At 40.2% G+C, this 27,866-nt stretch overlaps 2 protein-coding genes across 2 annotated transcripts in view; both read right to left on the bottom strand.

The window, feature by feature from the left end:
• Nucleotides 1–1,865, bottom strand: part of CAPN3 (calpain 3) — a 35,567-nt gene extending 33,702 nt beyond the window's left edge. Inside the window, exon 1 of the mRNA XM_014950338.1 lies at nt 1,740–1,865. Within this exon, the coding sequence (XP_014805824.1) occupies nt 1,740–1,805 (66 nt within the window). The 5' untranslated portion in view covers nt 1,806–1,865. The remainder of the gene's footprint in view (nt 1–1,739) is intronic.
• GANC (glucosidase, alpha; neutral C) overlaps nt 1,745–27,866 on the bottom strand; it is a 26,382-nt gene continuing 260 nt past the window's right edge. Inside the window, exons 2-24 of the mRNA XM_014950337.1 lie at nt 26,907–26,969; nt 25,173–25,281; nt 23,475–23,602; nt 22,753–22,935; nt 21,829–21,874; nt 21,015–21,081; nt 19,546–19,642; nt 18,801–18,978; nt 17,926–18,079; nt 16,525–16,760; nt 15,251–15,377; nt 14,728–14,807; nt 13,427–13,570; nt 13,019–13,115; nt 12,540–12,641; nt 10,359–10,602; nt 8,158–8,222; nt 7,100–7,176; nt 6,007–6,081; nt 5,466–5,579; nt 4,598–4,710; nt 2,756–2,859; nt 1,745–1,886 (exon numbers count right to left, since the gene is read on the bottom strand). Coding sequence (XP_014805823.1) covers nt 1,777–1,886; nt 2,756–2,859; nt 4,598–4,710; nt 5,466–5,579; nt 6,007–6,081; nt 7,100–7,176; nt 8,158–8,222; nt 10,359–10,602; nt 12,540–12,641; nt 13,019–13,115; nt 13,427–13,570; nt 14,728–14,807; nt 15,251–15,377; nt 16,525–16,760; nt 17,926–18,079; nt 18,801–18,978; nt 19,546–19,642; nt 21,015–21,081; nt 21,829–21,874; nt 22,753–22,935; nt 23,475–23,602; nt 25,173–25,281; nt 26,907–26,969 — 2,713 coding nt within the window. The 3' untranslated portion in view covers nt 1,745–1,776. The remainder of the gene's footprint in view (nt 1,887–2,755; nt 2,860–4,597; nt 4,711–5,465; nt 5,580–6,006; nt 6,082–7,099; nt 7,177–8,157; nt 8,223–10,358; nt 10,603–12,539; nt 12,642–13,018; nt 13,116–13,426; nt 13,571–14,727; nt 14,808–15,250; nt 15,378–16,524; nt 16,761–17,925; nt 18,080–18,800; nt 18,979–19,545; nt 19,643–21,014; nt 21,082–21,828; nt 21,875–22,752; nt 22,936–23,474; nt 23,603–25,172; nt 25,282–26,906; nt 26,970–27,866) is intronic.

Genomic DNA, 27,866 nt, shown 5'->3' with positions numbered 1-27,866 from the left:
TCCTTCATGTCCTCCCTTCTTGCCCAGTACAAAAATTCATCTGTTATGTCTCGTACGCAGAGCTCCGTGGTGGGGAACAAACCACACTTGGTATTCAAGAGCGGAGCAGTCACAGTTTGCGCTCACACTTGTGTTCCCAGAAATCTGCCCTGCAGAGGACAAACAGCAGCAGGTGGGAATGACTGACCAAGCACGGGGAAGCCTTAGTAAGAAGAGCAGGGAACAACGTACAAATGGACGGTTTAATTTGCCTTTAATTGGCAAAAATGGTGACCATCCTTCTCCATTCCCTATTCCCTGAGAGTTAGTTTATCAATGCTTTTAGAAAAAACTTCCTTATCTTGCTAAAAGAAATCAAGTAAATTTTTCCCTTTTATGTCCACAAAAGCCAACAGGATACTCGTTCAGATTTGACTCAAATCTGAATTGGTTTTAAAAATAATAGAGTTGACAAGTGTAGCAAATAGAAAGGGCAAACAACTTGAGCCATGGAGCAATGGTAGCCTGCCAAAAGAGAGGGCTAATACTGAAACGGCTGTGGGAACAGGCAGGATTTAAGGGATAGAGGACTCCTAGTTTTGAAAGGGAAGAAAGCACCAGGACACACTAATTCTGCTTGCAGAGATGGTGGGAAAGGAGGGAAGGGAAATTAGGATGAGTTTTAAGAGAGGAATAAGCATGAAGTGGGACGACTCGATATAGAACTAGTCCCATTAAAACTAAAAATTTGCTTCGTAAGTACCAAGCTCAAATCTCAGTCAGATCCTAAAAACTGACCAAGAAATTACTAAAATATGTGTAAAGGAAGGCAAATCTTGGCAAGAGTTGGAAGATGCGGAGAAGCAGAGGTCTCCATAAGCAGAGCTGCTTCACTGGGCTGGCTTTAATCAATGATATTCAGTCATCCAAAAATGCCAATTCTTTTCTAACAAAACACTTTTTTTTTTTTTGTTTGAAAAGTAGTACTTGCAGAGAGAGGGGAGCAGTAACATGGAAGATGTTTCTGTGTGAGCCTAGCTGCTACCCTAAGCCAGTATTGCACTTAAATAGACCTGTGCCTTTTCAAAATCCAAATATCAGTTTCAAAGCCAGCTATTGGAGAGACTTCTGCAGTGCAACACTACTGGCTTTTGCTATTGCACAACTGACTGGCACAACCTACTCAAATCTTAGCTTTCATGACTAAACTCTTTGGCCTGGTGTTCGCTTGCCTGTGTACAGAAAGCCTGATTAGCCATTGTCACAAGGACTGGAAAGGAGAAGTGTCTGTAAGGACATTGAGTGGCTCCTGGGTTTGTGTTCACAAGGCAGTCTGCAGGCAGAACTCTGACAGTAACTCTGCATCTGGCACATCTACTGATGCCCAGATCTGCTCTTCTCAAGAACTCGTCTCTGAACAGTGGGATTTCCAAATACTTACATTAAACCCTCTGCTGATGAGTCACAATCACACCCTATCAATTTCTGATTTTTCTGGAGCAAGTGAAGGGAAGGCAGAACTCAGTTTTAATGCCTAACTGAAGCTAGCCTGGACCAGATAGTATTTAGCTTTTTTCTCCAAAGATACAACACGAGTGCTGTTGTTTTTGCCAAAGAGAAAAGCTATCCAAGTCTAAATTACTGCTTTAAACGAAAAATTGTCAGAAATGTTAGTTTGGGATGTAGCTGGGAAATTACGTTCCTTGATTTGATTGGATCCAAGTGAGCATTTTAAGCCCTCCCAACTTATTTCCCCCCACCTTCTCAATAAATTCTCTGATGAAGTCGTGTCTCTCTTCAGTTGATGCGAATCGCCCAGTCAGCATCTACTCTCAGGGCTAAATTTTCCAGTGTCAGTGCAGAGGTCTTCATATCGTATGTGAAAACCACTTTTTTTTCTTTCCCACCTGAACAGGACAAGAGAGTTTACCGTAAGATTTAAGAAGAACCCTTCTGAAATGCAGTTACACATGACTCCCTCCAGTTTTTAATTCAGACTGTCCCTGCCACTGATGGAAAGATTGATTAAAAGAAACAGTAGTCAAATCTGCCCAGTATACACATAAGAATGTAGCAGAATTGGAAAAACTATTTTTTCTGACCTATCAAACTATGGAACTATTCAAGGATTTTTCCAAAAAAAATAACCCTTGTTGCAGCATAGGTTTTCTTCCAAGCACCCTAAAAAGCCTCAAGATTGACAGGTGGAGGCAGAAAGTCCATGTCCACATGATTCCCAAAGTGAAGAAAGCAGCCAGAAATGATAAGCCCTTTCTCTAGATGCCGCTGCCTATCTGTATGGGGTCCCTCACAACTTCTAGAGATCCCCACATAGTCAAGAACTCCAGACGCTTTTGAATGAGCAAGAGAACATGAAGGTAATTCTGGTTTTGTCTCCAAGTTTCCTGTTCTAGACTAGGCAGGCTTACAGATCCAAGCAAACAGTTCTTCATTTGAAATGCTATCTCTAGTCATATTCTGTGGAGGACAAAGTTATCTGAACTTGTTAATTCTGAACCACTTTTACTGATGTATCTATTGCTTTACAAAGTAAGTGTTCTCTAATTCTGCACGTAATATTTGTGGTCAGTAGCTGATGGCTCCTTTCACTAAATTCTGTCCTTAATAGTCAAAAAGTAGCAAATAAAATTAAACAAAGATGCTCCCCATGCTACATCACCTCCTTTATAGAGCTGTCAGTTTGCCACCTCTAGTGAGTGGCAGGAATGCAACGGTATTTCAGATAATCAGAGTAAAATGAAAGTCAGTTCATTACCCTTGGAAGAGGCTGTCACAGAAGTGGGGTCCTGTCCAAATCCCAGAATTATCACCCGTTCAACCACACAGGTAGTGTGGTATTGTCCACTTTCACCTGTGCTCCTGAAAACAGAAAATAATTTCATATACATTACCTTCTGTCCATCTGTAAAAGTTCAGCATCATGCAGAGAGAGTGCTAATTCAGTCTCACCCTGGAAGTTCCCTTATACTGGTTTCCTTTCCTCTGTTTACCTTTCTCCTAAAACAAGTACAACTTTTTCCCACTATCAACTACTTTTTTACTGCATAGCAGATTTCACAAAGTTAGAGGAAAAAAACATTTGGGAAGATACTTTGTGGCAAAAAGCATGGCTTTGACAATCAGAAGGTTCTGGATTTTTGCTAGATGGTAATCAAAGCTCCTAAGTATAAATGTAAAGCTAACCTTAACATTTTTCAAGTAATATGTTTCTGTCTGAGGCGCAGTTATCCTTCATTTTGTAACTAGTTTAATTTTTACTAAAAAACTCTAACACCCCCTCAAATCATAATGAAGCTTTCCTTTCCAGAATGGACAGTTCTATCATTCATCTCAAAATGACTTTTTTCAACTTCTAGATTTGCTAGAAGTTTAGCAACATTTTTTTTTCCATCCTGAATTTTTAAGCCTTTCAAATCCCAGATAAAAAAAGATTTGAAGCACCCTTTTAGCTACGTTATCCAAGCTACAGTTGTGCTCTGTATTGAATTTTATAGTATTAGGATCTCCTGCATATTTTTTGAACCCTGAAGGAATAAAGAAATGCCTGTAAAATCACCATTTATGTACTGTACAGCCCCATGGGTAATGCACCTCAATAGTAAAAGTGTCACAGTGACATATTTAGGATCGCTTTCCTTACAAGCAGTTATGGATAATTTTGGCTTTTAGGTTGTTTTGCTCAACCTTTGCAGCTTCTGTCCCTTCGTGCTTCCTTTCAAATGCTTTTCTTGTATATTTTACTATGCTAATATATAGATGGCGCATTTGTAGATGTCTTTTGGACACTATATGTAATGGTGTCTGTTCGTGGCTCCTACACAGATCCATAGGGTATCTCAAGTTGAAAGGGACCCATAAGGATCATTGAGTCCAAATCCCTGCTCCTTGCAGGACTATCTAAAACTAAATCGTCCTGCTCCTTGCAGGACTACCTAAAACTAAATTGCATGACAAAAAGCATCGTTGCTCCTTGAACTCTGACAGGATTGACCCCCTCCCCAGGCAGCCTGTTCTGGTGACTGACCACCCTCTCAGTGAAGATCTTAGAAAAATTTATCTTAGAAAATACAAGCACTCCAGGTGTTGCCTATTTGCAAACCTCCCAGTTTATCTTCTTTTGTCTTGTATGACAAAAAGCATCGTTGCTCCTTGAACTCTGACAGGATTGACCCCCTCCCCAGGCAGCCTGTTCTGGTGACTGACCACCCTCTCAGTGAAGATCTTAGAAAAATTTATCTTAGAAAATACAAGCACTCCAGGTGTTGCCTATTTGCAAACCTCCCAGTTGATCTTTTTTTTCTCTGATAGGCTTTACTCTTGCTGATGACTTTCTTTGTATTTGAGCAAATCTGTAGAATCTGCAGATTTGACTAGACTGAAACAATGAGACAACTTAGTATTGCATGCACTGCAGCCCTTAGACTTAACACCAAACATTGTTTAACTCTCCAGTTTTATAACAGATTCTGCATGCTCTGGGACTTCACTAAGCAATAGACAAGACTAATACTTCTACACCTGTAAGAAAGCCTGATGAACTAGAAAAGGCATTTCCAACGACAGTGTGTTGGTGGGTTTTGTCCATAATTGCTGTTACCTGGAAGACAGAATGTTCTTCTGGAAAGTGAATTTCTGATACAGGAACTGCTTCTTGTCACGATATTGAAACGAATGGCCATCATCTAGGTAGAGCTCACCTACTGCACAGGCCTGTGAAACACACCAGGAGGAGTAGAAATTAACAGCAGCTTCTAGTGCTGGACAAAGAAACTAAAAATGTCTCACAGTATGTCCTGCTTTATGAAGGGTGTGTGTTTATTTTTATTTAATGACTTGTATCCCTGGAAGGCTCAGGGAGTCCAGCTCTGAGAGTGCTTTGAAGACTTGGACATCCTGGTTTTGTAAATTGATGTGGGTGCCAGGTGTCACCTCATCTATTAGCAAAGACAGTTGGGGGAAGTTCTCTCTGTGTCCAAGAGGAAGTTTGTGGCCTGCTCATTCTCTGTTCTTTTCTCCAAAGGACTAGAGGTGGGATTAGAAAGGTCAGAAAAATGTTCTGCCACTGCTATATTCAGTATCATTTTAAGGGAACAATAGGAGGGAGGTGGGAGCCCCCCAAACAGGAGACATGCAGGAGAGCCATTTGGCATACAGATCATACAGATGCAGATACCATTGTGCTGATAGAACAGGCAGTGAGGACCATAAAAAGGTTAGGTGGAATAAAAGGCAACTTTGTAAAGGGAATGTCATCTCAGAGTACCTCTGTGTCCAGGGCCACGTGGAGTTCATAAGATGGGAGGGAGGTGGGAGCCCCCCAAACAGGAGACATGCAGGAGAGCCATTTGGCATACAGATCATACAGATACAGATACCATTGTGCTGATGGAACAGGCAGCGAGGACCATAAAAAGGTCAGATGGAATAAAAGGCAACCTTGCAAAGGGAACATCATCTCAAAGTACCTCTGTGTCCAGGGCCACGCGGAGTTCATAGGGAATATCTATCATCCATTCTGTGGATTTTCCAGCCGTGGTCTTCAGAGGTACCACAGTGCCCCCCCGCTGGAATACAGGAATCTGAAGAAAGAAAAAAATCCAGGGTAGAAAGGTTCATCTACTCTGATCACATAATTTTAACCTGGAACAGGGATAACTGAAGCTTGCTCTCATTAAAGCTCAAAATAAGCTTTTATCACAAGTACACAGAGAAACTATCCAACTAACAATGGGAACAGCAGTAATCTTCCTGTATGTGTGCAAGTGAAATATCTTTGCTTGGAGAAGTCACCTTTCCATCATCTCACTTTTAATCACCACCAGGACATATTAGTGTTCCATCTAACGACAGAGGAGATAGGATTTTCTTCTCTACAAAACCCATTTTACGTTACACTTCTACACAAAAATTGAAATGTCAACTTTTCTGATTTTGAATGTTCACAAAACAAAAGCCTGTATTTTTTTTTCTGGTCAATGGAAGTAATATTTTAAAAAGAAACCATACATTCTCCAGTGTTACTGGGATCTTCAGTGTGCCTGGATCTTCCATTCGTTTAAATTTTCTGAAATCATACCAAATCTAGAAAAAATGAAAAAAGAATGAGCATTACATATGGCATGATCTGTTCCCTCTGCAGATGCAGTAGCTCTCTTGCTTAACCTTACTGTCACTATTCCTAACAACCTACTTGATGTGCAAGAAATAGCATTTACTTTTTGAATCAAATAACCTTCTGGATGGAAGGAATAAATGCTTATTCCTGAAACACAAAGATAAGCTGATCTATTCTACAGTTTGCATAACATCTTGTACGTCTTAAAGCACCTGGAAATGCAAAACAATGAAATACTGCTCTTTGTTTTTTTTAATCTAGAAATGCTGAGTTCCAGAATAAGCAGATTTATATCGAAGTGAAAATTAACAACAAAGTTGCTAATAACAGGTCACAAAAGAGAGCTACATCTGAAACTTCCCATGCCAGCAGGTGTAACTGCTTTCAGTGTGCCAGGCAGCCAATTCCCATAGAGAACTTGATAAAAATACTTTTCTTAACTTGTTTGGAGAGCCTAGTCTGTATCCTCAGATGCATTAATGGAGTCATAAGGCTCTGCATAGTCCCACACACTTCCCTTTGCTGCTCTCTTTCCTCTCGTTCCTTTCTAGAGTCTCAGGCTTTCCCTTAGGAACTATTTTCCCCAAATTCCTTCCCTTCCTCCACCTCTCAGCTGCTGCAGCCAAAGGCTCTTTGTAGGAGTGGATCACAGTGCCATCCTGTGGATAAACAACTTTACTTCGGAGAGGAACTGATCTCTACATGTCAGTCTTTGCTACACACAACCCAGCCTATTGATGCTTTTATTTCCTTGTTATGATTTTCCCTCCCCACAGCTTCCCCCGACTTTACTTATGACCTTTCTTCAAAGATCCCTTTTCTTCTACATAAAAGAGAAGTTTAACCCACAAAGAAATAAGTGAAAAAAGGGAATTGACAATTTAATGAAGATGTTTTTTGATGTTTCATGAGAAGCATCAAGTCTTGAGGGGAAATTTAATTACAGGATACCTAAGATTTGTGCAACTTCATATTTATTCTCACCTCCTGTGTCCCTGGAAGGAGAACACTCACTGCCTTGGCCTCTTGCTCTGTGACTGGATGCACCAACAAAGCGTTTCCTGGAGAAAAACATAAACATGGCTGTGGTGCTCAAGGCTGCATAACCAAACCTGCTTAAGCTTATTGCACTGAGGATGGTTCTTATTTATTCCTAAAAAAAATATATTAATGTATATAGACTGTACAGTTTGATAAACTTCCCTCCTTGCTTCATTGCTGATGAGGCTGAACTCTCAGAGTCCTCTGAAATGCTCTGCTTCACTGCACTTAGCTTTGCTGCTGTGTCCTACCTGCCTTGGTCAGACTTTTGCCTGAGAAGTGAATGTCCCCTCATCTGAAAGCCATTAGTAGGCATTCTTGAGCCCAGAGGTAACAAAAAAATAATTAAATGCAACATTCCCCTCCCATTCTCTCTTCCCTATCAGCTCAATGTGCTTTACACAAACACACCCATTGCTTAAGCTTCATCTGAGAAAACTGACTTTAGCAGCCAGCCATATCAGAGTGAAAACCAGTCATTTTGGATGGTAGCTGTTTGCTACCGTCATTTCTGAAACAGACTGTAGTCTTAGCTACTAGAACAAACTTCCATGGTCCAGGTGGAAGAGACTGTGTTTTTTCAAAGTGAGACTGAATTCTGAAACAGACTGTAGTCTTAGCTACTAGAGCAAACTTCCATGGTCCAGGTCAAAACAGACTGTGTTTTTTCAAAGTGAGACTGAACGGTAGCTGTTTGCTACCGTCATTTCTGAAACAGACTGTAGTCTTAGCTACTAGAACAAACTTCCATGGTCCAGGTGGAAGAGACTGTGTTTTTTCAAAGTGAGACTGAATTCAGTTTTTGCATCTCATATGACCCCTATTTTCACAGTGCTCTTAAAACTGGGTCCCTTAAGGAGGCCTCAAGTTCTATTTTCAGTTATGCTATAATTTTTAAAGGTCTTGGGCAGAGTTTTCATGTTTTCTTTTTGTCACGTGACACACTATCACCTCAAAAATATTTAACTCCAATTCCAGAGAATGAGAAGACACCTGCTTACCCAGCATGTACTCATTTTCCACACCAAAAGTTTCTATTTTCCCTGGGAACTCTACCCAGAGAGGCCTGTAGGAAGAAAGATAGTGAGATTCAGTTAGTTTCTCCTCTCCCACCAGTCTGTTCAAGACCACCTGGTATTTTCAGGTTCCATTTTCTCCCTCTCTTTACAAGGTAAAGCTATCAAGAAGTGAAGATAGGGCAAGGTCCTCTTCTGTGCTTTAAAGTACTCCTTTTGAGTCACTGATGAGTTTCCAGTACAACATGGGTTATTTAAAGTACTCCTTTTGAGTCACTGATGAGAGTTTCCAGTATAACATAGGTTCAGACATTCTGATATACCTATGGTTTGGCCTCCTGCAGCCTCACTTTCTTCCACCCTGCCTGGATATTAGGAAAAATTTTTTCACCAAAAGGGTTATCAGCCATTGGAATGGGCTGCCCAGGGAGGTGGTTGAGGCACCATCCCTGGAGATGTTCCAAAGACGGGTTGATGGAGTGCCAGGAGATATGGTTTAGTGATGGTGTTGCTTTTTGTTTGTTGTGTGGGTGTCTATTTTTGTCAAAATTAGGTTGATGGTTGGACAAGATGATCTTTAAGGTCCCTTCCAACCTAGAAGATTCTGTGATTCTTCCTTACAAACTTGCACTACGTATCCCTTCCTTCTGGCAAAGGAGAGATGGATGAGCCTTTCTGTCACAGTCTGCCAGCAACGCAGACAACTGATGAGCTAGTCCCTGCAGCACAGTCCTTCCTGTTCTCAGCAGCTCACCACTGCTTTTACAGCGTGTCTCCTCCTGGTCACAACTGAAAAACCTGCACCAGAAATTTAATTTCAGTCTTTCTCAAAAAGGGTACTGCATTAACCATCTGGTTATAGAACAGGTGTTGTATATTCAAAGAGATTAGGGCAATAATAGCTCATTCAGAGGCAGGGTCTGGGTTTCCTTACACAAAAAGCCTGGCTCATGTGCTCACTCATGACCATCTACTAGTTTGCTGCAGCTCTGCTGGTTATGTGCTTGCTAATAAGACACATTTTCCATTCTGCTTGTCTCAGTGTAAAAAATACCGTGCTTCCTCTCTAATTCTGTACCTACTGCAGCAAATTTAACATAATCAAAGTTTTATTTAATATTGTGGGCAGTGCACACGTCAACATAAGCTTCATTTCAAGAAAGACAGAAACCCAGTGTCTGTGTCAGTGCACACAAGAGGGGCATCTACGCCTTTACATGTGCAGACAGATGTTCACACTGTCTAATGCAAATCATTTTCAAAACTCAAACCACTCAGCCCTTTTCAAAAAGACATTTATGTTTTTAAACCTTAGGTTTAACTTTAGGTTGTTATTTGCATAACAACAAGTAAAGGTAAATGTGGTGCAAAGGGAGAATTCTAGGGCAACTTCAAAGACACAGCAACACCAGGAAAATTGATGACATTCATTCCTTGGTGAAAGGATTGTTGCATTCAGTTCCACCAGGACACTTTCTTAGAGGTAACAGAGAAAAAGTTTATCTTCTAATTTCATTTCTATTCTAGATCATTAGATTCTCTACTAAAAGAAAAATTATAAGAAATACTACAGAGATAAATGATCAAATTAGCAATATGAAATTAGCTTTTATAACAGTAACAACTGAGCAGTAACAAGTATTTTCATGAGGGGCAAAATGTTTCTAGGTCACCAAGTTCTGAGTCCATTCAGCTCTGGTTTAAGTGTGGGTTGGAATACCATGTAATGTTATTTATCATGAGGAGAAGTTTGCAGTCCATGGTATTTTAAATATGTTAAAGGCTGTGTAGTGTCTATTGAATTAGTGTGTTCCAGGCGTCATTTGGAAAAAAACCCAAACCATGTATTTTTTCCTCTGAGAACACTACCAGACTGCATGAAACTACAACTTGGTACTTTTTGTGTGTTTTTTCAGTTTGCAGTCCATGGTATTTTAAATACATTACAGGCTGTGTAGTGTCTATTGAATTAGTGTGTTCCAGGCGTCATTTGGAAAAAAACCCAAACCATGTATTTTTTCCTCTGAGAACACTACCAGACCGCACGAAACTACAACTTGGTAATTTTTGTGTGTTTTTTCTTTTTTTTAATATTTAAATAAGTAATAAAAAAGTAAGAGATGGTAATTTAACTTCCCTCCTCCCAGCTGCACATAACGACCAAACCTCCTGACTTATGCTCTTACCTCATGACGGGCTCAGCCGCTGTGTGTGCCCGATAGAACAGTGTGTACAGGTACGGCAGGAGAAGGTAGCGCTCTCTGATGGCTTCCCTGATGATCCGGGTGTTCTTCTCCCCAAAGAGCCACGGTTCTCGCCGTTTGCTCTTCATGATAGAATGGCCTCTGAAGAAGGGCTGGTAGGCTCCAGCCTGATACCAGCGAACAAGTAATTCCGGTTCTGGATCTCCAATAAACCCTCCCACATCCGCTAGATATCGCACAGACAAATAAAAATACATATTTTTGGAAATTATGCTGAAAAACGTGAAGTACTCCTCTAACAAACATTCCAAGTGTGTAAATCCATGCATTTCACAGTGTGCTTGCGGTTCTGCTGTTGGGCAGCTGCTTGTCCAAATAAGAATGGAAAACTGGTGTAACAAGTTATCTTTTAATAATCTCAAGAGAGCTTTCTAAGTGAGTGCTTTCCCCAGTGACAAAGGACTGTCACAGTGATGCTACGAAACACCACCTGAGGACTGCTGCTCCAGGTGGGACACAAAGACTACATAGGAGTTAGTGGAGAAATGATGGTGAGAGCCAGGTTATTGGCATCTGAAATCAGACTACTCTGTGAAATTGTTTGGACTGTTTAGCTTTATGCCATCTGTGTTGAAGTCTCTCCTGGGATACAAGCTTGGTGGCACCCGTGATTTATGCATAGTGAGCAACTCTAGCTGAACACCTTACCTCCACAGAATGAAATCCCTGCCATGCTGATGGTGAGAAGCATTGGAATGGAGATTTTCAAGTAAGCCCACTTTGCCCTGTTGTCTCCAGTCCACACTGCCCCTGGAAATACCCAGTTTCAGCATTACACAGGAAAGTTGGGTGTATGCTTCAGCTTATGCTTGCAGTTAAGGAAAGAAGACAAGAATGGTCATGAACTACTGGTGAACTGCTGTTCACTGTAACTGTTTTTTCTTTATACGCACCTGCTCCTGGAATATGCAGTAAGAGCAGGTAGTGGTTTGTCACGAGACACAAGTTGTTTTTCTGCCTTTAACTTGTACGCATTTTGACAGCCTCCCCTGATTTTTTTTTAATCACTTGCACTCTTATGCGTCTGTATTTCTCAGATAGTTTCTGTCCTCTCTAGACTTGACTACTACACACCAAACTTAATAAAACAAAGCAGCATGGAAGGCATCCAGCTAGTCCTTACTTACCATACTTCTGTGATCCAGCGAAGAAAGATCGGGTGAGGACAAATGGTCTCTCTTTTCCTGAAGAACGTCTGATGAGTCCTTCTGCAGTTGCCATTTGCTGAAAATCATAGACATAAATGTCAGGAAGATAAACTCCATAATTAGGATACTTTCTACATTGCCTTTTTAGCCTTTTCAAGGCAGGAAAAATAAGAAATCTGTACCCACAAATAATATTTATTATTAAAGAAATACTTTCTTACTAGAATATACTTGACCAAAACCAATTGTTACTATTGTGTAGTCACAGCCAATGTAATTTACATTGTTATGGCAGAGGCAGGGGGGGGGAACTAGAGATGCCCAGCAGTGTTCACCCAGATGCTTTCAGTGCTAGGTAAGAATGCTGGAAGGAAGTCCAGGGTGAAGTAACTATGAGCCATGAGAGAGCATTCCCACATCACTCCTTGTGTGCTGTCACGGCAGTAAAAGCTGGAATTGCAGCAGCTGTGTTAGATTATGGGTTGCTAAAACGCTGGCAGTTTGTCCATCCTACTGCTGCTACTAAGTGAGCAGGTTCACTGGAGGCACATGGGTTCCAACTTTCTTAGTGTAGGCAAGTCCATGGAGAAAATTCCTCAGTGGTACTTTAGCTTATCAAGATATTTTCCTCTACATTATGATAATACAGCTACAAAAGCCACCAGTTTGCTTAGCCAGTAGTCTATCTTTTTTCCCCAGTGACAAAGGACTGTCACAGTGATGCTACGAAACACCACCTGAGGACTGCTGCTCCAGGTGGGACACAAAGACTACATAGGAGTTAGTGGAGAAATGATGGTGAGAGCCAGGTTATTGGCATCTGAAATCAGACTACTCTGTGAAATTGTTTGGACTGTTTAGCTTTATGCCATCTGTGTTGAAGTCTCTCCTGGGATACAAGCTTGGTGGCACCCGTGATTTATGCATAGTGAGCAACTCTAGCTGAACACCTTACCTCCACAGAATGAAATCCCTGCCATGCTGATGGTGAGAAGCATTGGAATGGAGATTTTCAAGTAAGCCCACTTTGCCCTGTTGTCTCCAGTCCACACTGCCCCTGGAAATACCCAGTTTCAGCATTACACAGGAAAGTTGGGTGTATGCTTCAGCTTATGCTTGCAGTTAAGGAAAGAAGACAAGAATGGTCATGAACTACTGGTGAACTGCTGTTCACTGTAACTGTTTTTTCTTTATACGCACCTGCTCCTGGAATATGCAGTAAGAGCAGGTAGTGGTTTGTCACGAGACACAAGTTGTTTTTCTGCCTTTAACTTGTACGCATTTTGACAGCCTCCCCTGATTTTTTTTTAATCACTTGCACTCTTATGCGTCTGTATTTCTCAGATAGTTTCTGTCCTCTCTAGACTTGACTACTACACACCAAACTTAATAAAACAAAGCAGCATGGAAGGCATCCAGCTAGTCCTTACTTACCATACTTCTGTGATCCAGCGAAGAAAGATCGGGTGAGGACAAATGGTCTCTCTTTTCCTGAAGAACGTCTGATGAGTCCTTCTGCAGTTGCCATTTGCTGAAAATCATAGACATAAATGTCAGGAAGATAAACTCCATAATTAGGATACTTTCTACATTGCCTTTTTAGCCTTTTCAAGGCAGGAAAAATAAGAAATCTGTACCCACAAATAATATTTATTATTAAAGAAATACTTTCTTACTAGAATATACTTGACCAAAACCAATTGTTACTATTGTGTAGTCACAGCCAATGCAATTTACATTGTTATGGCAGAGGCTTGCATGTTGTTACATTTTCTTGTGACCAATCACAGAGATTATTTTAAATCTATCAATATCTATACTTAGTGTCTCCAGATACTCTACCTGGTAGAAGCCATAGAGGTTGTGTACTTCTCGATGCTCCCAGTTGTTGTAGTGCACAGCATCCTTCTGCATTGTTAGTTCTGCCCCTTTGAAGACTGAAGGCTCATTCATGTCATTCCACACAAAGAGGATATTAGTGGATCCCTATGACACAGGGTTGTAATCAGTACAGAACATAGCCATTGCTGTGACATTAGTGTGTTTATCTCTAGTGGGTGTCAGACCAGTCTAGGGTACTGGTAGAAACAGCAGCAGCAAAGCAAGACATGGTAATTCTACTCCTGTGGTCACTTGAAAGCTGCCAGTCATTCATCTCATCTCTCTTGATGGCCCTTCTGGTCAGCACGGCAGCCTACAAGCCCACTTGATTTCTGTAGTTTTTACAAAACTCAGTAGGTATTTGCTATTCCTGCCTTCTGGTGAGGGAAAAGAGACAAGGAAAAGAGAGGTATTAAATAGCCACGAGGAAAAAAATCAGAGAAGTCCAGAAGAGAAAAACTGGAGAGGAAAAGCAGTATGGTAAATGTCTACTACACGTCGACTAGGGTAGTGGTTTCAACAACCCTACTGAAAAGCAGAACGTTGGGGCAGGGAGGGGGGAACTGCTGGTCAGCACGGCAGCCTACAAGCCCACTTGATTTCTGTAGTTTTTACAAAACTCAGTAGGTATTTGCTATTCCTGCCTTCTGGTGAGGGAAAAGAGACAAGGAAAAGAGAGGTATTAAATAGCCACGAGGAAAAAAATCAGAGAAGTCCAGAAGAGAAAAACTGGAGAGGAAAAGCAGCATGGGAAATGTCTACTACACGTCGACTAGGGTAGTGGTTTCAACAACCCTCCTGCAAAGCAGAATGTTGGGGCAGGGAGGGGGGAACTAGAGATGCCCAGCAGTGTTCACCCAGATGCTTTCAGTGCTAGGTAAGAATGCTGGAAGGAAGTCCAGGGTGAAGTAACTATGAGCCATGAGAGAGCATTCCCACATCACTCCTTGTGTGCTGTCACGGCAGTAAAAGCTGGAATTGCAGCAGCTGTGTTAGATTATGGGTTGCTAAAACGCTGGCAGTTTGTCCATCCTACTGCTGCTTGCTTTCAGTGCTAGGTAAGAATGCTGGAAGAAGTCCACAATGAAGTAACTATGAGCCATGAGAGATCACTCCTTGTGTGCTGTCATGGCAGTAAAAGCTAACATTATGATAATACAGCTACAAAAGCCACCAGTTTGCTTAGCCAGTAGTCTATCTTTTATCTTTTCCCCATTTTCAAGCTTTCTGGGATATGTACATCAGAGCAAATAAATACACACCTTGTATGTTTTGAAGGCAAACTGGTCTCCATACCATTTTCGCACTTCAGGATTGGTGAAATCCAGGTAACAAGAGGAACCTGTGGATGTGGGAGATCCCAATTACTTACCTGATTTTAAGAGCATGCATGCATTGTCTTTGCACCTAAATACAGTGGCCTAAAGCTAGGATGCTTTCCAAAGTGGGCAGCAATAATGTGGTCGCTGTTGTTTGTGAGACAAAAGCTCAAGAGCAAGTTCCAGGCTGTCTTGGAACTCGGTGCACCTCATGCCACGTTCTGCAGACCAACAGACATCGATTCTCGAGGTCTGAAACTCAGCACCACTTAAGGGTGACTGCTAGCAGTTTGAAATACATTCAGATATGAACAGGAAGCCAAGGAGAGACAGCATCCCTGGTATTTTGAGCTCAAACAGGGAAGTGTCACTTAGAAGCTGAATAATTCCACCCTGCCATGCTACTAGAAGATGTAATTGGTCCTTGATTTTTCCTTTGAAATGTAGAGACAAAGTGGCTTTTTACCTGGCCAACAGATGCCCTCAAAATCTTGTCCATTTCTGTCTTTCACAAAATATCCCTTCTCTTTTGCCTGTGAATACAGGGTGTATGTGGGATCAATCTTAATGTGGGGATCTACAATGACGACAAGCTGCCAGGGTAAGAAAATAAAACATATCATTAGCATCAACTGTACTAAATAAACCAGGAAAGAATTCACTTTTGATAAAAGGCAGATAAGTTCACTTCAGGTAAAGAAGGTAGCTATGTCACTAATTTTAGAAAGCAGTTACCACTGCTTGTATATGCTGTGCTAGACTTATGTGTAACAGCTGCATTTACAAGGAAGTCATGGATTTGTGCTTACTCATCTGAAATAAGGGCCAAAAAACATTGTTTCAGATATAAGCAAGTACCACAACCCCTAAAAACACTATGTTTAATTCACTACTGTATTCCGTGAATAAGAAAATATCTGACTTCCACGTTCATGTACCTGCTTAAAACAATTCACCTTAAGACATTTAAATATATCTTAGCTTGTACAGCATACAACAGCAACAGAAGTTTTTATTTCTTTTTAACCATCCAGCTATTGTATTTTGCAGTTATTTTCTGCTTCCTTGCTGTAAAGCTGAGAAAGTACTATAGCTCCAACTAAGAGATTATAAAACCTGAATGTTATTGCAACAGTCCCCTGTTCATTGACTTTTGGCAAAGATAAAGCATTAACCAATTCTACAACTTTTACATATGAACGTGTACATTTTAATATCTCTATAATTCCAGGGGAAATATTTTAGCTGTAAAAGCAGAAATAAAGACTAACTAAGCTAACAGAATGCACATCATACTGGACTTCACCAGAAGAAAAAAACATTTAGTTTATGGTAATCAATCCCAGTTAGTGTAAGCAGAAAATAAAAAGTATTATCAATACAAAGACAAGCTGAAGCAAGTACAGCAATTACCAATGGTAAAAGCTCGTGTTAAGTATAAAGATTTTCTACTGTGCCCACCAAGGACAGCACTGGGCTGCTTCTGTAAGATGGAGCTTCACACGGGTCAAACTTAGCCTGATGGTCAGGACACAGAACAAACTATAAAATTACAAAATGGCACGAGGAGCTGAATTAATACTTTGCACACTGGAAGCAGACAGCAACACAGCCTAATGTACTCTGTTGTAGTTAAACTCTGCAGTTAAACCTCAGTATCTGAAGTACCTTGCTTAAAGCTAGATTGAGTAACTTCATACTACGAAGAAATATCTTTTCTTTTCCTGATATATTATTTACCTTGCGTTTTTTCTTGCTGAGAAGTTCTTGCATCTTTTGGGGGTTCTGGAATTTCTTTTTGTCCCAAGTAAAATACCTCTTGCCATCTGTGTGCTCTATGTCCAGCCACATCACATCATAAGGAATGCTGTGTTCATCAAAGCCAGCATCTACTGCCTTCACATCTTGCTCATCCTCGTAATTCCACCGGCACTGATGATAGCCCAGAGAAAAAAGTGGAGGCAGGGCTTGAGTGCCTAGGAAGAGTATAGGGATGAAGGTAACACTGTCAATGCCCTTCAGGATTTTATCTAGAGACTCTAGAAAAGTTAAAATGATTAATATGTAACTGTCTGGAGCTAGGGAATGCTGGCCTAAGTTGAGTCTAAAGCATGTCCTTCACACATAGGTGGCTGAACTCTGGAAATATCAAACCCTACAATGGGCTCAACAGCCAGAAAGAGCAGAGGGCTGAAATCATAATACAAAAGTGAAAAGGAACTTGATGTACCATGATGCTGAAATGTTATTCCAGTAACCAATATAATTTTATTCTTTAATTTTTTCTCATGTAAAAATATTCCAGATGAGCTTAACTGTCATTAATGCAAACAATTACATAGATTTTAATCAGTAGAATGCAATTTCTTTGACCCTGAGTAGTATAAAGAGACCCACAGGTGCTGCAGTACAAGGAGAATCACAGAACTGCAATGTTAGGAATTTTTAAAATGAGAAAACATGTCTGCGTATGGCAAAATGGAGCCAGGAAACCTTCCTGAGTGTATACGTCTGCTTTGTAATATCCTTTTGTGATCTGGCTACTTTCCTATTCCTGTTCAGCTGAACCACATTGTCTCCATAACATCGGTGCAGCAAACAACCATTGCTAACACACTGAAGAACGACCAGGGATGTTTCTGTGCTTTTAATTTTCTTTAGTACACAAAGATTTTTTCTTTCATAAAATGTTAGTCCTCTTGTCTCCATTTTTTTTATTCTCTTCCTGACACTCTTGCTTCTTTCCTTTCCCGTACCTGCATGACATCTCTGCTCCCTTCCCTAATGGACACACTGGACAGTCACCTATCTTCTTTCTCTACTCACCAGGTGACTTCAGTTTTTTCTCACTATAAGGCATCCTCTCTTGATGGTGACTGGCAGTTCTAGCCCTCTGTGTCTCCTCTCTTCACCTAAGGGAGCAGTCTCAGATAGCAGTAACCATGACACTAGGGAAAACAAGGATGTAGGCCTGCCTTCACAAAGCACCAGCCCTTGCTCCTCAACCTGCAGTTTGGGAACAACTGGCTTCCTGCAGACAATGGGCTAGGTAAATATTAACCCACTCGTGGGTACAGTGTGTTCCTCAGAGAACCTCCCGGGTGCATGTGCTATACTGACTCCAATTAAGTGAGTTAGTACCTGTCAGTTGCGCAAACTGCTTGAAGACATCAAAAGCAGTGGGGCCCATCAGCAGGAAAACATCAACGATCCCACTTTCTGACATCCAGCGCACATCAGTGAGAGGCACTTCTCTCTGCTTAGCACTCTCTGCAGCACATCCAGGTGGCTTGTGCTTTGAAGGAAACCAAGGTAAAACTGAATCTCTCTCTCTGTCAAACTTTTGTTCAATGAAGGAACAAAGAAACCCACAAAATTCACTAACACATACCTGGCAGTTATTAGGAATACACACTGAGCTTTTCTTATACATCCTTCACAAATCCTTTACCTTCCATACTGCTTATACAAAATACAGAGGTAATGAGAAAAAATAGGTAATGAGGGGCAAAGTAATTAAAGCTTTTCTGTAATTAAAGACTATGCATTTTCTGCAGGATCTTTGAGTAACAGCCATAACTATATCATGAATAATAAAGAAAAATGATAATTTTAACTATGTAATGAAGTGCTGGAATAAAGCAAGATATTTTTTTTTCAGAAAAATTCCTCAAATCCAAGAGATTGTCAAGATTTCTGTCCACCCTTTTTTCTGCCTGCTACATCCACCTGTGTAGATTATTTTCTGCTCCAACATTATATATTTCCTCTCTGCCTTCTCCTCTAGACCTGTTAAGATACAAATTCTGTAACTTGACTCTTGAAAGGAGTCATCACCTTGTTCTTTTCAAGTGGTTTAATATAAGAAATGTAGCAGTAGGGAGGACAGGAGGAAGGGATTGACAATTCTTTACTAGGGAGCAAAAGATAAATCTCCAGTAATGTTGTCATATTCCTGTTGGCCCTGTCCTGGAGTGTTTTCTTATTAAATTGTGAAGAAAGTGAGCAACTCTCACCTCAGCTGCCTTTGTACTAATATCCACCAGCGTTTCTGAAGAGTTCAGCCAGAAGATCCCTGAAGTTCTGTTAGGCTTGTGTGCTAAGAGAAGGGGCACAGAACCATAAATGCCTGTTTTGTCATGTATCTTGTGGCCGAAGATATCCAAATTATAAAGCCGGTAGGCGTCGCCATCACTAGGACAAACAGACAGATGTGTTTGTTATATGTAAGCATCCTGCACAGGGCCAATTTTAGCTCTATTGCTTTTACACTAAACTCAGTGAAAGCTCATGGTCTTTCGGTTAGCATTCAGAGCTGAAATGTGGACATCCTAGACTACTGCTTCTTGGCTTTGGTCATAGCTATCTGAATCAAACAACATTTTTGCTTCCAGTGAGACTACTGCTCATTTGCTCCAAGTCCTAAAATACAAATTCTGAACTTTCCCATCCTCTCATGGAGTTTCTCTTTTAAGAGTTCTACTTAGATGAGCAATCCTGCAATTCTGAAAAAAAACTGCATGGAAAATTGAATGAGAACAGAAAGAATCATTCATGAAATTGCAGAGCAAAAAGGGAAAGCAGAAAAACTTACTCCATGTGGACAGGGGCCATGATTCAGCTCGCTGTATCATTAAACTAAAATATACACTATATACTATACGTATCTCAAGCTGTTGTGTGCATTAAATTATTAAGACAATGATGTATCTCCCCTCTACATCAACAATACTGCTCTCAGTAGCAATCTGCCACCTTTACCTGGTGTTTTTGAGAAGAAGTGCTTCTGTGTGTTGTGGTATTCCATAAACATGTTCAAATCCATGTAAGGAGAAGTCCATGCCTACAGAACTAGGGCCTGTGGGAATAACAATCAAAGAGAAGATCACAGAGTTCCATTCTCAGGCTTAGCTGAAAGCAACAGAGCAGAACAACCTAACTGAAAAAAAAATATTGAAAAGTAGGTTTTAATAATTAGCTCTTTCATACTTGATTTCAACTTCACTTTCATTATTACTTATGTACTATAAAGGTAATGTTTTAAACAGACTTCATCATGTTTATTCTGATTTTATTCTGATTTTGATCTGTTTAAGAAGATAAAATTAATCCCTTCAATAGAAAAGAACCACATGGAATAGCGGGTCTGTAGTGAAACGGCTTAAAATTATCTCCTGTTTCTATCCCAGTACCTATAAGCCAAGCTTTGCAGCACAGTGGTACAGCAGAGTGGACATTTGACTCAGAGTTGCCTGTTTTCTACTCCTCTTCAGCCTCAGCCATGGAAGCAGCATGCACAAGAGCCTCTGGCAGTGATATCATCTTGTCATATTACTCAATCCCAAGCAACTTTTGGCAGGTGACCACAGATCCCGCAGACTGACAAGCAGGTGCTTCAGGATCAGAACCTGCCCATATGGACTTTATTCCTCCAACACAAGGTAACAGAAAAAACATGATGCTGGCCTGAACAGCATGAACAACACAGGCAACAGCTTCCTGTCCCTCTGCATCTTATCTGTGAACCGAAGAAGCTCCTGTCACCAAAAAGAAGCTCTTTCAGATTTCCCTCTCCCTCCTGCAGCTGCTGGGTAGTGCTGGTTGCTATAAAAGTCTTAATGACACTGGTAATGGACAAAGCTAATCAACTCAATTCATGTGGAATAAAACTGGACAGAGAGCAGATGGTCATAAATTTTGGTAATTAATAATTTAAATTGTATTTGAGCTGCTGACCTACATGTTTCTATAACCTTCTTCTTATCCCTTAAGACTTCTCAGTATTTCCTTTCGTAGTCACCCACTTAAAGACTTTTGCTGTGACAATTAGTAATGCTTAGGTATCATGATTTCTGATATGTCATGAGAACAAACTACAAGTGAAATCAATGTTATGTGTTGATACTAACAAAGAAACAAAAAAAGAAAGTAATGCATTATATACCAGTCAGCCAATGCAGTCAGGGCAATGCTGTGTCAGAAATGGCATACAGTGAGCTGACGAAATGGGTCACATTTAACGTGTTCCCTCCTGAACAGAAATCTAATGAATATTCCCAGTACCTTTGTCAAATTTGTTACCCATCACTGGTATCTAGTAGGCAACTTAAAAGGAGAGAGAAAGACACTGATAAACATTAAGCAGCTAAACAGAAAGCAGACAGAAATATGAATAAACACAGGTATCTACAAAGCAGTAAAGTTGTTTTCAGAACTAGACTGAGACTTACCATGAGCTTTGATGTCTAAGAAATGGCCAAATTTCTCTTGCCAGAGACCTAGATCCTCTTGTTTCTCCTGCATAAAAAGAAAAACAGAAATATCTAAGCCCAGCAAACCCAACTGCTCAAACCACATATTTCTAAGAAAAATACGTTTATTCACATGAGATTTGCACATTGTTAACTGCTTTTTTTGCCACATATGGTTAATATAAATAAATCCAAAACATAATTCAGATCCTGATGCAGGAATTTACATGGAAGAACTGATGTGCTAGTGGAGCACACATGCACTCTGCTACAGCATAGAAGTAATATGCTTGGGCTTGGATAGAATCATAAAATGATAGGTTGGAAGGGATCTCAAAAGATCATCTGGTCCAACCTTTTGTGGGAAAGGGAGCCTAGATGAGATTATCTAATACCCTGTCCAATTACATCTTGAAAACCTCCAGTGATGGGGGCTCTACAGTGTCCCTGGGGAGGTTTTTCCATTGAATGATTGTTCTCACTGTAAAAAATGTCCTCCTCCTGGATTTCAAATGTGATTACGAAATGCAAAGATTGCATGGATGGAATCAAACAGGAAAACCTATACAAACAGAAACCGAACCTCTCCTCCAAATAGCAAGGGTCAGACAACCAAAAATTCTCCAGACTCTCCAGAATCTTGTGTTTGTAACTGATACCAGATCCTTTTTGAATTTCACTGGAAAGTGGTTAGACTATGTTTGTAAACCTAGCACCAGGAGAAATGAACATGTGATTCTAATTCTCTTTTCTACAAAATATTCATGCTGGAATCACAGTAAACCTGGATTACCTTTGAGGAACCACTTGCTGCCTCCTCATTTTCTGCTGTGGGTTCTCTAGTGAAAAAAAAACCACAAACCCGACAGAAATCATTGGTTTATTGTTAACGTAAGGAAGTATTTCAAACAAAAAAATCATATAGCATTATGAATTGCCTTATATATTATATAAAAGTGTTCGTGCTTGACTATTCTGAAAATTTATGTCATGTTAAGAGCTCTAACTGGCAAATCATTTTAATATTCAATGTCTTAAAGTAACCTTCATTCCATATTTGAGTTAGGTTGATTTCTTGGCCTTTCACATTTATTTCTATCTGCATTAGCGATTTTCCCACCCAGAAGATCCTCACTTCTTTGTCATTTTCCATTAAGGGCTCTGTTAATTACAATTTTTGAAATAATGCTCTCGAGGAGAGATGCTTGCTATGCTCTTTTTCTGGTCATGATATGTCCTACACTGTGGTTTCCCACCCTTCCAGCATTTTGCAGTGGGACTGAGCTGTAAAATCTTGCAGCTATATGGCATGTTGTAAGCTGCCTAAAACTTACTTCATGAGTTTATATGGTGAATAAAACTTAGCTAAAGAGTAAGTTCAGTCATAAAAGGAGACAAAACTAATAACCTCATCCTCATCTACCTCATACTACCATCACTCATTTCCCAGAAAGACAAGTGTTTTACAGAATTTGCCATTAAATGAGGTTATCATTTTGCACGTGGCCGCTGCAAGGGATTACAGCAGTCTACAGTTAATTCATCTAGAATTTCTTCATTAAAACTTCACCATTGTACTTACTCGTATGAAGTAAAAGAGAAGACAGATTTCAATGCATAAGAGCTTCTATCACAGAAATTACAGTTCCATGGAATTGTTTATCTTCAGCTACAATACAATCACTACATAATATGATGTGACAGACATACACTGTACCTGTCACTGGGAGGTGGTTGTAGGTGCTCAAAATATAACAACCCGTTGGAATTCATGCTTATAACAGTCTCACCCTTGGACTGTAGCTCAACCTGGAAGGGGTTTGCTGTGATTTGAACTTTGTAGTCCTCATTAACACTTGACAGCACCAAAATACCTGCCTCCTTCTGCGATATGAAGAGTCTGGCAAATGAAAAGCAACAACAGCTTAGTACGAATCAGCAGCACGTGAAATCCACCGTAACCAAAGAACCATTTGAAACAAAAGATGGGGTAAGAATATCTGTATACATTATAAAAACCTCAAGGCTAATGTTGAGGCAAAGAATGCCAGAAATAAATACATGCTGTGTTGGGGGTTCACTGCACAGTGCCACAGGTGGCTACAGAACTGCCATGAAAACGATCCAGAGTTTACATTCCTTTCACATTAACAAGTAATGCTTCAGGTAAAAATGATGCATCATAACAAGGAGGCTATTTTCTGATGGGGTCAAATAGCCTCAAGTTTCCTATGTATATGACAAAACTTTCTCCTCTGTATTCAACAAGAATTTTTGAAAGTAAATTAACCACACACATTTTTATTTTCTCTTCCTGTAACAACTTTGTATTATAGAGAGACAACTGTAGTGTAGCACAAATGAGGGAGAAGGGACAACACTCGTGCAAATGAAGCTGCGGAAGTTACTGAGGTGCTAAATCATCTTCCCATCAGTTACCTCTGGGTGGTAGGTTCCTTTATAAGAACATCAGGAACTTTGTATCTTGCTCTCAGAGGAGATGCCTCATCAATTTTAAGCCTGAAAATATTGCCTTCTATTTCATAAATTTCTACTTGTAGAAGAACCTGGGAGCAAACAAACGGATAAACTGGTAGTGATAAAAAATACCAACTTACTTTTCAACTCAACGTCACCGAACACTTACTGTCTGGAGAAAAAATGCCTGCTTTCTGATTTAATGTTCTTTAGCATGGCTGAGCAACAATCATCATCCATATGAATTTACACCAGTTAACTCTACCTCTCCCCTTTGAAGAAGTGACTCTTTTCAAGCGGACTCTCTATCTTCAGGTCTCCCACATCTAGCGTTTTGCAGCTGCCCACAAGCAGCATGGAAAACTGGGGTAGTATACACCAATCTTGAAGTTTGGACAATTTCACAGCTGTGCTGGCAATGCAGGAGTGGGATCCTACTGAGATGTGGGCTTTTTGCAAAACTGTCAGTGCTCTGTGTTCATTAGTTTTCAGAGTGGTGCTGATAATGATGATCTCTGTCAGGAAGACACTTAAAGAAAATGTGCACCCACTGTAACTTGCTATTTTAGAGTTCAGGGAACTGGGAAGTCACTCTCTTCTAGCTCATACAATATGCTTCATTTTACTTCTGTAGAGGATCCTTAACACCACAAGTCCATTTTTTTCCCGTTTTTTTTCTTTTCTTAATCTCTCCTCCTGTAACACACTAAACTGACTGAAGAATTTTGGCCTGATCTCTTTTCCCTCTGCCTGGAAGCCAATCACCCCTACTCTCTTCATAGGCCTGAAAGAATAAAAAAGCTGTAACACCAGAGGGAGAGTAGGTGAGAGAGAAAAGATTCATTTGGAGTTTCAGATCATGCTTCCTAGGAAATATTTTACGTTATGCCATCTTTGTACGAATGCACGAACAGTCTAGGAAGCCACAGAGACATCAGCCTTTCATCTACCTTAAAATCTAGACAAAAAATAGGCTCTTTTTTCTATGCCGACTGCAAAGAAGGTCAGGACTAAGAGGAGAGGCAGAAAATACATTTATGCAGAGTATCTACATAGTGTGATGCTTAGAGCATGGAAAAGAGCTGTATTTCCAAACTCCCATAATCTGAGGACGGGTTAGGTTGCCTGTTCCCTGAGGGAATGTGCCAGCTGCTATGCTGAAAAATAGGAAAATTAGAGAAATAGAGAAATTAGAGAAACAGGAGACACTCCTCTTCCTGGCTATCTTCTTAAATGCAAAGAAGACTTCTTTTTCCCCAAAACCTGCCTTTAAGCAAACACAGGTAGACAAAGGTATGGTCAGGAGGTGATGGAACAGAGGTCTTCTTATTCCATTACACAAAAATAATTCATTATTTTGGAATAGTGGAGAAAACTCTGAATTAAAAACATTTTTTTCAGATAAAAAGAATTCTATTCCAATTTTTCATAAAGTCGTTCAAGATTTTCTTTTTTAAGTTCTTAAAATACTTGTTCTCCTTGCACAGTCTCAATATGTCAAATAAATACTGACTGGTAAGGACATCTTTAGGCTGATAATTTGCATAATATCTTAAATATATATTACTGAAGAATCTCAAACCTTGCAAATATTATCAGACTTGTTGATAATATTAACTACTCTTTCTGTAAGCACCCTCAAGCTAGGTGGGATCTCACCTTATTTTCCTCATGAATAATTTGGAATTTGACATTTTCATCACTTAACGTGACTGAATCCAACAACGCTCGATACAAGGATTTTCCAGGAGGTAGAAGTTTCTGACGCCTGTCAAGACAGGAAAATATTTTTAGTCTCCCCAATTGTTTGTCTTATATTACAGAGAGGGACACAATATTGTTGGAAATATTTACTTAATAATTTTGTCTTGATTTTTTTTAAATACAATTATTATCAGCACTTCAAGTCAAGGGGAAAAAGAAGGAATATAACTCTGAGCACAAATTAGATGTTAGAGGGGTTTGATCATCCATCACCACTCAGGGTTTTTTTTTGAACAACGGGAAAAAGAAGGAATATAACTCTGAGCACATGTACATGTTTACAAATTAGATGTTTGATCATCCATCACCACTCAGGGGTTTTTTTTTGAACCATAGTAGTCTTAATTCAAGTGTCCAGCTAAATTTTCCGTTGTCCAGTTACATTCTTCTTCTTTCCATCACCCCAGAAATTTCAGCTGAATAATCTGTTTTCCATTTTCTGTCTTCTACCCCTGCTTGATCTATAAGCCCTCGGTGAAAACCTTCTACGTTCTGTGATGATGAAGCAGCATATGTTTGTAACTTGTAATCTCTTAAATATGTACTGAGGAAATTGTTCTCCAACAAGCCTGGTGATTACAGAGTTTTCACTACAGCTTTTGGCCCTGATGATGTTTTTAGGACAGAGAACCTGAAACAGAGGCTCTTTCAACTGTCTATGGAATGCTCCTTGCTGAGCCCAGGTTTTATGAACCATTTGAAGATAAGTATCTTGGAGGCTACCTTAAAGGGAAGCTTCTTCAGTAGTAAACTGACTTTGTTTCCTTGCAAACAGATACTGCACAAATACAAGCAATCAGATAAAGGATTTATTTTAAAAGCAATGCAAAGATAGAATCTGATGCTCGCCAATGTGTGGCAATGTCCTGCTGAGAAATGAGTTGTGCTAAGTTAAAATGGTGGCACACTAGAGAGGGCTGGTGTGAAGAGAGGAAGAAATTCTGCTCCCATTGGAAAAATGTTATTTGGGGTTTTCTGAACATAATTTCCTGCAGAACAGAAATTAATATCTGAGACTGTAACCCAGTATGTCAGTGACTAATTGGTATAACACTGGGCAATCATTCCTTTCACTCGGGCAGCAAGTGAGGATAGGAGAAAAAACGTGGAGGAGAGATCTCTCAATTAGAAATGGGATGAGAAGAATCACTTACCATAAGGTCAGCTTTAAGACACCAATGAGCTAGAATTTACATTTGATGCTGAATTCTGGCAAATGTTCAACAGGACTGTAATCATATATTCTATTGTCACAGACTAATGGTTTCTATTGAAAATTCCATTGTGTTGAACTATGAATATTCAAGAAATATCCACATCGAGAAAACAAGCTGTGTCTGAGTATACTTATAGTCAAAATACTGCTGGGGCTTTGTCAGAGCCCCCAGAGTCAGGGAGGACTGACTCTTTTGAATTCTAACATTAGAGGTTCTGGATGTAAGAGTCCACCTTTTAAAATACGCTGGTTACTGCTTGCTGACAGGTGAGTGGAACACTCAGTTTGGAAGACAAATCCTGAAAGTACCAGACTTGCTGTGATTAAAAATCAAAACCTACTTCCTGTATCTTTTAATATTACTAGTTTAAAGAAAAACAACAAACAACCTACACTATAATTCTTCTTTTTACCTGTAAAAAGCAATCTGGTTGCATTTCTTAAAGGTCCTTTTGTCCACAGCCTCATCTTGGACACTAGAAAGAGCAGATAAAGAAAATGTTTATGCGTTCACCAAACACCTGCTGAACGATCAGATGATGGGAGTCCTCCTCAAGCAGGGTAAGGATTAAAGACACTGCAGACAATGGTGGTTGACATAAAATGTGTTGGACTTTGAACTACTATGTTTGGATATGGGAAGAATTTCTTACACATTTAGTTCCATGCTGGACCTTTTCCTTTTAAACGTTGGTAATTTTGGCAAACAACTGAATCTGTGACTAACAGAGCCGAATTTCAGCACGAGTGAATTCCTGCAAGACAGATCTCTCTCTGCAGTCCATATAGTCAAATATGACCTTCCAGTAACAAGAATGGAGAGGGAGGCAAGACTGGCAGAAAAGGAGAAACCCTGCACCCTTCTCTTCTACCTGCAATGGGGTGGAAGAGGAAGTGGCTTCTGATGGCCCTGTTGAGAGCTCCACATCCTCTCGAGGCTTAAGGTAACCTTTAGATCTACCAGATAACAGTAAATTTTTGGCTTGCCTCAAAATATGGTCTGCCGGTAGTGCCTATCATCAAAGTACTCCACAGAATATCCTCAGTTCCGCCAATAAGATACCAGTACTGGCAGACAAAAAGCTTATGTTTGCAAAATACTTATATGTGACCTACAAAATGCAGACCGCAGTCATGAAGACTCGGTCACAATTTCTGTGAACTAAATGTTAACAGACCTGGACTACTATTAGAGATCTCACAGTAACAACATATTTAGGCAATTTAACCCTTCCCATTCCCGCCTGAAGATAGTCGTGCCATTTCGGTATTTAACACCCAACTAACCCGCTCTCTGCCCCCCATCCGCGGCCAGGCGGGGCGGCTCTGCCCTGACAGGAGCGGCGGGGACGGCACCGCCATGGCCCCCCTCA

The sequence above is a fragment of the Calidris pugnax genome, unplaced genomic scaffold, assembly GCF_001431845.1.
Source record: "Calidris pugnax isolate Ruff unplaced genomic scaffold, ASM143184v1 scaffold68, whole genome shotgun sequence".
In the NCBI taxonomy this organism is placed as follows: Eukaryota; Metazoa; Chordata; class Aves; order Charadriiformes; family Scolopacidae; genus Calidris; species Calidris pugnax.
The sequence above is the reverse complement of the archived record's forward strand: the minus strand, read 5'-3'. Positions and strand labels throughout refer to the sequence as shown.